This window comes from Parasteatoda tepidariorum, chromosome X2, assembly GCF_043381705.1.
Source record: "Parasteatoda tepidariorum isolate YZ-2023 chromosome X2, CAS_Ptep_4.0, whole genome shotgun sequence".
Lineage (NCBI taxonomy): Eukaryota > Metazoa > Arthropoda > Arachnida > Araneae > Theridiidae > Parasteatoda > Parasteatoda tepidariorum.
The window spans coordinates 29,460,093-29,469,814 of record NC_092215.1 but is presented as its reverse complement, the minus strand read 5'-3'; the positions used below and the strand labels follow the sequence as shown (position 1 = coordinate 29,469,814).

Here is a 9,722-nt window from a genome sequence, read left to right as displayed (position 1 = left end):
CTTATAGTTATAATAACATGAAACAAAATTTTAAATACACATATATTTTCAAATGGTTGCAATCACACATTTAATGTACAAAATATGTAATACAAGTACTATACAAAAGTAGATTGCAATACAGCATATGATAACAAATTTAAATCCTGTGTCGTGTTTGCCTTAACAATTCTTTTTAGACGATGACTTGATAAACTGTGCCCAGAGAGTTTGGTTTCTGTCACAAATGACTATCTTCGGAGATCGTAAGTCCTTTATACAATGTTTGATCTGCTAAATGTGTACAGTTCACTTCATTTAGCGAGATCTTTCAGAAACAGCAGCCACTAAAGCTGCTCCTCGCCCACTTCCATCTTCAGAAAGCATTAGATCAAACTATAAGAGAAAAGTTATTAAAGCCACTGAACAAAACTTAGATTATAAATATTAGATTTTTTTAATAACAAAATATTTTTATAAGAGCTACATGACTAAGTTCATCATTTAAAGGACCTAAATTCAAAAGTTGCAAAATCTAAAAAAACTGAAATCGAAGAAAGGCTTGGTAATTTTTTTTTATCAATTACAGAATAAACCAAGCAAATAAAGAATATTTAGTTGCTTAAAAAAATCAAATTGCTATGGATTAGTGTTTAAAAAAAAAGGTTTGGTCTAAGTAGTGAATTTCAAAAGTAGCTCATCAAAACTCTAACTTTGCCAAGTTTTTAAAAATGTTTCATAATAGAAACAGTAGAGAAGGCATTTGTCTCCTAATTTAAGAGAAAATTGATTCAAGAGAGTATGATTAAAAAAATTTTCATGGTTACAATAATCAAGTAATAAAATCTTGTCATTTACCTGATTTATGGTACACCATAATTTGTGGTTTGATTTTTAATAGACTTCTAAGTCTGTTTCATTTTTCTTTACAAAACTAAATTTCCTAAAAAAATACTATTTAGCATTTTTCTCCTTAAAATTTAATGTATATTAAAGTATATGCAAGTTTCTTTTAAAATGATTTTAAAAAATTGATTTGGCTATTTTTTTAATGTAAGCACATTATTTATTAGTTCTGATTTAGCTAAAGCTTGCTGATTCATCCTTATATTTTACTTACAAGTTTTGTGCTTAAAATGAAATGTGTTGTTTACAATTTTAAAAATATATAATGTGTGAGAATTTGTTTTAATAATTCTGACTTGATGTTAGAATGAAATATTTTCATTCAGTACTTTTTAAAGTTTTAATATAGCTGCATAAAAGTAATTTTCTCACTTTTTTTTTAACTCATTTTCATCAAATATTTTATTAAAAAATTGGATTAATCTTGTGGATCAATGTATTAATTAGTATGCAAAAAAATTTCCATCTAGATGGTTAGCATATCCATGGCCTCAAGAATTATCTTTGTACTTATTAAAAATAAAATAATTAATGTACTTCTGTCTTGTTTCTTCCATTCAGCAATTTTGGGATCATTTAAAAAATAGCAGTCCATAATGCCAAGAATTTGAAAAATATATATTAAATTATACACATATTCAATTATAAACTAATTTTAACATATTGAATATCAGAGATATAAAATTTTGAATTTTATAAAGCTAACTTATTGTGATAAATAAATTGAGAATTTAAAAGATAAACTTATTTGTTATTTGTTCTTATTATTTTACAAGCATTTTACTAATTGTGCTGCGAATTAAATTTTAAACCAATTTAGCCATGTTCCTTATTTGGAAGTCTAATAAAATATTTACTTACTTTATAATCTGGGATTGTTAATTCTTCAATTTTCTTTTCCATTAAATCATGGAAATGAGGGTGACATTTGTATACAGAGCCATCTACACCAACAGTTGTACGTGGTCTTTTAATTTTATTTAAGATGGTAGCGACAGCTGCAAAGTACAAAATAAGTTCATTAAAAAAAATATCAAATCATGGGAAGTTTTTTAAACATGTTCTGAAAATTATGCATTGTCGGAATTTCGTTTAAAATATCTATATCATGTTATACCAAGAATTAAAATATAAATAACAATGAAGCTAACTAATGATTTCAAAATAAAATTTAATTAAAAATTCAAGATCATGGGGAATGTGTATCTTTAACACCTTAAATATATTAATGCCGTTTCTAAATTTCTTTACCAAACACTTCTTATAAGAGAATATGGAAGATGAGATTTTTTTTTATAAATCTTACGTCTTATTATCTTACGTCTTATTACGTTTTTTTATAAATCTTTTATAATAGTACGTTTTCACTAAAAATTAGTTCATCTCATCAAGACGTTCTGGCGCCTTTTAGATCATTGTGTTTTTCACATTTTGCGTTTTACGTAATATTTTTTTAACTGATTGCTCGAATTTAAAAGTTTTAAAAATAATTGCTAGGGAAAAAAAATACAATTTATTATTTTATGATCGAAAATCAATTATACTTTAAATAAATTATACTAAAAATACATATTAAGGGTCAAAAATCAATATTGAAGCTAGGAAGTTGTTGTTGTTAATTTACGTCGCACTAGAGCTGCACAATGGGCTATTGGCGACGGTTTCGGAAACATCCCGGAGGATGATCCGAAGACATACCATCACAATTTTGATCCTTTGCGGAAGGGATGGCACCCCCGCTTCGGTAGCCCAACGACCTGCGCGCGAAGTTGAGCACTTTACGGTAGCACAGTTTAACGAGGACCAATACCGCACACCCTCGGTCCCTACGCACTCTGATNGTATAATCAGTAGGAGGGTCAAAAATCAATATTGAAGCTAGGAAGGAAAAAAAAACGATCGCGAAAGCTGACAGTAAGGCAGGCCACACACAGAGAAAGCTAGCGATAAGTAAAAGACTTATGAGAGGCAGTTTCCCATACTTTAGCAGTAGCATGCGCACGTCACCTCTGCGCATCCAAACGCAAAAGTATTGGAGTTTGCCACCTGTATGCATCTTACCGTTTGCTTCCACAGTGGTCCCGCAGTGGACTGATCGTTAAGACACGGTTCCCAGCAGATCACCGAAGTCAAGCATCACTGGCTGCGGTCAGTGTGCGGGTGGGTGACCACTTGGATCAGTCTGCGTAGGGACCGAGGGTGTGCGGTATTGGTCCTCGTTAAACTGTGCTACCGTAAAGTGCTCGACTTCGCGCGCAGGTCGTCGGGCTACCGAAGCGGGGGTGCCATCCCCTCCGCAGAGGATCAAAATTGTGATGGCATGTCTTCGGATCATCCTCCGGGATGTTTCCCAGACCGTCGCCAATAGCCCATTGTGCAGCTCTAGTGCGACGTAAATTAACAACAACAAAGCTTCCACAGTGTGTTGCCTGCTAAAGGAAGATGGGATTAAGAACATCAAAATTTGCTTAATTACAAAAAAGAAAAAGTTTACCGACCATTAATGGAAACACCTTCAGGGTTCCAACCGAAAATCAAACAATTTTTGTTGTTCTGAGTACCCACCTTTTTAAAAAGATAACGTTTTTTTTCCTCTTCGTCTTAATACTAATTTGTGACCCCCCACTCTATGTACTTTTTTGTCGAGGATTCTACAAATATAGAATGTTCAAGAGTAACAGTAAACAGTGCGCATGCATCGTCATTGCATGCGTTGCTACGGCGACCGCTGCTGTTTGATATTTTTTTAGAATTCTTTTTTTCACTTTAATTTCATTATGCATTAAGTTGGTTAGTTTATTTTTGTGATATGGGACTAGAGAGCTCTAATAAAATATTTCTTGAGTTGTGAATAAAAGAAAATTGTATCATTTGAATGATAGTTTTGTTTTAATTAAAAATCAGAAAATCTAACCTACAGTTCATAGAATAAGGATGATTAATTATGATATTCCTGTATATGATATTCCTGATTAATTATGATATTCCTGTGCCTTAAGAGTTATGCAATTGATTTTTATGCTTGTTTTAGTTTCATTATGAAATGATATTTTTGTGTATAGAAGTTAGTGTAATTTTACCTGCTGACACTAGAAAAGCAGCTCGTGTAGATACTCTGGCGCATACCAATTTTACATTGTTACAATCAAAGTCTGATGCATAATCTAATCCCAACTCATTCATGACGTTTCTTGTTTCTTCGAATGAGTTTTTGCGATCGCTAAAACAAAATTCACAAAAAATATTAACTAATTGAATTCACACAAAAATATTAACAACAGAATTAATGACAAAAACCGAGAAAATTATTTCCCAAGAAAACCATTTTTCTAATTTTTCAATGTATTTGAAGCCCTCTTTGAAAATAAAAAATTATACGTACAAATTTGAAATTTTAAACATGTATTTATTTGATGTGAGCGTTCCAAAAAGTTTTTTAAAAAATTAAACATTAAATTTTTAAAAAAAGAATTTACAGAAGCATCGATTAAGAATCATCTGTCGGAACACTAGATTAAGTTTTTTTTTTTAATTCTCTTTCAATTTTTTTCATATAATATATTTTTTCAGAATCATTTTATTGTTGATCGCATTATTTACAGATTTTGAAAGAAAAAGGTTATTTTCTGCTATTGAACAATGAGCCAATACCAAGTATCTAACAAAACCAATCAACAAAGAATTTTTTTTTTTTTTATTTTTTTTTTTTATTNTTATTTTTTTTTTTTTTTTTTTTTATTTGAAAAAATTGCGAGTATTTTGGAAAAAAATTTAACATTTCGACGAGAGTCCTGAACCGAACCCCTAGAATGTACAGTGCGCAAAAAAAAAATAATAAATAAAATATACGGCTCACCCTGAATTGTTTTTAATCTAATGATGGGATCTTCAAGTTCTAGGACTCAATTTTAATGGTTCGAGGAGGTGGTCTCAAATATGATTCTTAATTAGCACAGACGACATTTTAAGTTACGAAATCAGACACAAAAACGTACTTTCTCTGAATAGCGATAAATTTTTTTTTAGAGCCAGATTCGGATTTCTGATCTCCAAAATATAGGGGGTAGCTGCAATCTGGGAAATATAATCACAATAGTCCCCTTAATATTAATTTCATTTTTTACGAGAGAACTTTTTAAGCAAATTGAAACATTTTTACACGTATAATTATAAATTTCGATTATCCAAAGATAGCTCCATGCAAAAAAATGGCTTTTAGTAAATATTTATTATTTTATAATGATGTAAATATTATCTCATTTAATAATAGTCGAAAAAATTTTGAATTGTAAAGTATACAATATTTTACATTATTTTAAAGAATGCAATTTTAAATGGCAAAATTTGAGCGAAATCGGTCGAATTGTTCCAGAGAAAAAATACAGTTTAAAAATGCGAATTTTTTAAGTTAAGTTATTAGATATCAAAGGGTTTGTTGAAGTGCAATTCTAAGCAAGGTCGGATTAACGAGTGCCTACTTTAAGAATATTTTATTTAAGTATTTACTTACTTAAATAAAACTTATTTACTTTACTTAAGGATTCTTTACTTTATTAAGTATTTACTTACCTTTCAATCATAGAAATATATTTTGTCTTAAATGCCCATGGTGTAAGCAATTGTGTGGAAAATTGTCCTCCAAATAATAAACCTTCTTTAGTAAGCTTTACTAAAACTTGTCGAGCAACTTCTCCCATGTACATTCCAGATATCATTTTTTCAAATCTATAATTAAAAAATAATAACAATTTTAAATTAATAAATTTTTAAAGACAGATCAGTATGTCCATTAAATAACGTGATGTGTTTAGAGTAGGTGTCTTTGTAAATAGAATAGGTGTCTCAAGGTTAAGCGATTTCTCCACTCTCCGCTTTTTCCCCTCTCCAGTTTATTCGCACTTCTCTCTGAAACGTACTGTTGCAAAGAAAAGCAAGATTTTCCGTAATCATGATAACAAAGAAGGGAAAAGTGTGGAGAGTTGGAAAATCGTGTTACTTAGAGGTGCCCATTAACAAAGAGTATACGTGGAGGGCAAAGATATTTGACAGACATGCCCCTACAAAGTGGTTTTAAATTCTAAATTTGAAAAATAAAAATTAAGTAGCTTAAGTAAAACTTACACAAAATTCGAGCCTAAATATATAATTACTATAACATCAGACTGGTGATCATATTGACCCACATTTGTAAGCAATAATAAATTTTAAATTATACCACATTCGTGAATAATAAATTGTTATTCGTCTTTTCTGTTGACTAACATGCATTCATTTATTACATATTATGCGTATAAATCGCCGAATTTTTTTAGCGGAGACTTTTATTACTATTTCTTTTTACTAAAGCATATATTCTGCTGAGTATATATGCCATTTTTCGTACTTTCCGCTAAGCACATATGGTGTCATGGGATTCTAATCATGCCGCGCTATTTTATACACTACTATTTGTTCACTGAAAGAATTCTTATAGAATGAAATTTTACTTACAATTGTTTTCCTGGGTTGAGAGAAACATTGTCAACTTCTCTATCATATTGAGTTCTCATGAAGTCAAGACAACCATCGTCACCAAATGCACCCCATTCAGTGTTTACAATTACTTGGCGGGGTTCAACTGCATCACTATCCCACAAATCAACATCATTATCTAATTTTGCCATGTATGGTCTTGACTTAGGTCGTCCTTCATTCACGTATACAGTGTCCATGAAGCAAGCATTGGTCCCTGTTCCTGATTGTAAATAATAATTTGTCAGTTTACATTAAAAATGAAGCTTAAAATTATTCCGTGAAAGTTAGCATCAATTGTTTGCTCACAAAGCTGATATTAGCTATACTGATACACTATCCGGCCAAAAGGATCCGGACACCCAGTGGTATGGACTTAGAGGCACATATTAATATGATGTTGGTCCCTCTTTTGCGTTGATGACAGCCTGGAAAGACTTTCCATCAGTTTTTGATAAGTGGTCAAAGGAATTGACTTCCATCACTGCTGAAGTGAGTGCTTGCGGTGAGGATGGTCGATTTGGATCTACGTAATCTGCGCTCTAATTCGTCCCAAAAGTGCTCTATGGGATTTAGATCAGGTCTCTAAGAAGGCCAGTCCAGTTTTTGAACACCCATTTCGTCAAACCATGTCTATGCAAGCCTCGATCTGTGAATGGAGCAGTTATCTTTCTGGAGAAGAAATGGGCCTTCCCGGAAAAATTGCCATAGAGTTGGGAGTGCAGCATTGTCCAGAATGTCCCCATGCATCTCAGAGTTCTATTTCCAACCACAGGAACTAACGGACCCAGGCCAAACCAAGAGAAACCCGCTCGCACCATTATGCTTCCACCACCATAACAACCGAGTGCCCGGATACTTTTGGCCAGATAGTGTAGTAGTAGGAATATCTGATAATTAAATGGGTGGCCAGATATCGTATAATCAGTAGGAATATCTGACAGTTAAATGGGTGGCCAGATAGTGTATAATCAGTAGAAATATTTGATAGCTAAACGAGAACAAAAATTATAAGATAAAATTTGCAAAATGAAAAATAAAGCACTTTCGGTTTAGCGATAGGAATTCCATCGACTAGTCCGCAATTTTCGTAGCTTGAGGAATTTATTTTTGTTTCCTTATACAGAAAAGAGTTATGACTTTATATCTGAATTTGATGCCTTGTTTGAAAAATAAAATGTAGGGGAAAAAATACTCTTATAATATACACGGTATCTTTAACAATATAAACTTAAAAACAGACACGGCTTACCTAAAGATAATAGTTGCAATAAATTTCAATTGTAAAAGCAATTACCGTTTATTTTTATCTTGATTATAATTATTGTAAATATAATTTAACATTTTGGACAGAATTGAATATAATGTTTCAATGGATTCTCAAAGAAAGATTATTCAGAATTTGAACTAGCCGAACTGAAACAAGAATTATTCAGCGCTTGCATTCGCTTGTAGGTGCTAAAAGTTTTTCAATGACTTAATGAAACGAACCAACAGCCATACTGCATCCAGCAGTATGGCTGTCCTCGGCCACCCAGCCTATCATTCATAGGTTCAAATTATGTAAAGACGGCGAATCTATGAACATTTTCTCTTCCACGTTTTACTTCATTAAATTCAGAAATTCGTCTATGAGTCAAAACTCGCTAAACAGCTGGAAATGATCAGTGTTTTAGAACTATCTTATTGAATTGGATTTTTTAGAATACCTTGTATTATAACCCTTCAAATTTTCCCCCTGTTAGTAAATTTTAACTATAAAGATATCTAGAGCCATGATGGCTCAGTGGTTAAGGAATTGAACTGTCATTGTAAAGAAATGGGGTTCGATCCCCAGTTTCGGCTTGAAGACCACCCAGCTTTAGATCGATGAGTACCAGCTTGTCTAAAAATTGAAGGAGCCACTGTGCGCAGTGCAGATCACATTGTCCCAATCATACCGTCGGTCACAAAATTGTGGAGCCTTAACCCCCATGACCTCTAGGCCCACACCGGGCTGTTGTAAGAATACTTTATCTTTATAAAGATATCTTTAGGTAAGAATTTAAACTATTTGAAGATTAAGCTACGTGAGCACTGGTACGAATTTGTTAACAATATAACAATAATATACAATATAACATAATAATATAACAATAATTATCGTAATAATATAACAATACTTAAGATAAAAATTTGTTAACAACAATAATTGTCCTGTATTTGTGAGTTGATGCAGAATGGTGAAATTAAAAAAAAATATTTAAAGGTCTAAGTTTTGAGAAAATGGTTAATTAATTATTAATAAAGGAAAATATTGTAATTGTTCGTACCTATTATGAGTCCAATCCTGCATTCTCTGTTTTTGTGTGCGCATGACATAAGAGTTCCTGTGGTGTCATTTATAATTGCTACTACATTCACGTCTATGTCCTAAAATATAATTTCAGTGTTAATTAAAATATTCATAATTTTCAATCAAAACTTAGAACTAATATTCAGAATAAAGCAGTTTTGGATTAATCACAATATTTTAAGTATTTTGGGAAAACTACCTGATATTCCAAAAATAACCGACGACATGAAAAAATCAATTAAACTAAAGCGAACAGAGATTGAAATGTACGGTTTGATACGTTCTGCTTCAGAAACCATAGAATTTTTCTACCCAAGTTTAAAAATTGGTTGCTAAGTTCATCAACAAATAGCTCTACTAACTGGGAAAACTATAAAACAGTGATTTCAAAATATTTACCATTTACAACAACAATGTGGTTTAGTCTAAGGACAAAATTAACAGAAACCTGTTGAAACATTTTAGATGGAAAAGTCTTACATAGGGTAAAAAACAATATTTTATTGTTTTTCCAGTCAGAAATGCCATCTGTGGACAAACTTAGCAATTAATTTCGATATTTGGCTAGAAAATTAACCGAAACGCAGCAACCCGTATGTATATATACAGTCAATTCGCTATAACTCGAAGTACGATAACTCGAATATTACTATAACTCGATTTTTTTATGAGGTCCCGACCCTTTTATCTTCAATTTCATGTTAATTATTCTCGATTACTCGAATTTTACTCCCTTTAGCTCGATTTTTTTTGGATCTTTTAAAGCAGAAAAAAACAACAATCTAGGAGCTGATATCTTGCCCCTTCCTTTGCAACACACACACAATGTCTTTCGCACTCTTCATGGAGAAGTTAAAGCTGTCCCTCTTGAAGTATGTGAACAATGGTTGAATGAAACGTTACCAAATTTACTTAAAGGATACAATTAAAAATAATGTTTTCAATATTGATGAAATGGGTTTATTTTTTAAATGTCTTCCAAATAAGACTA

General features: G+C 31.7%; 1 protein-coding gene across 1 annotated transcript in view; it reads right to left on the bottom strand.

Moving 5' to 3' along the window:
* Window positions 1–28: 28 nt before the first annotated feature.
* Window positions 29–9,722, bottom strand: part of LOC107450998 (hexokinase-2) — a 40,157-nt gene continuing 30,463 nt past the window's right edge. The window contains exons 5-10 of the mRNA XM_016066951.3: window positions 8,709–8,808; window positions 6,376–6,619; window positions 5,455–5,610; window positions 3,966–4,105; window positions 1,747–1,883; window positions 29–375 (exon numbers count right to left, since the gene is read on the bottom strand). Coding sequence (XP_015922437.1) covers window positions 298–375; window positions 1,747–1,883; window positions 3,966–4,105; window positions 5,455–5,610; window positions 6,376–6,619; window positions 8,709–8,808 — 855 coding nt within the window. The 3' untranslated portion in view covers window positions 29–297. The remainder of the gene's footprint in view (window positions 376–1,746; window positions 1,884–3,965; window positions 4,106–5,454; window positions 5,611–6,375; window positions 6,620–8,708; window positions 8,809–9,722) is intronic.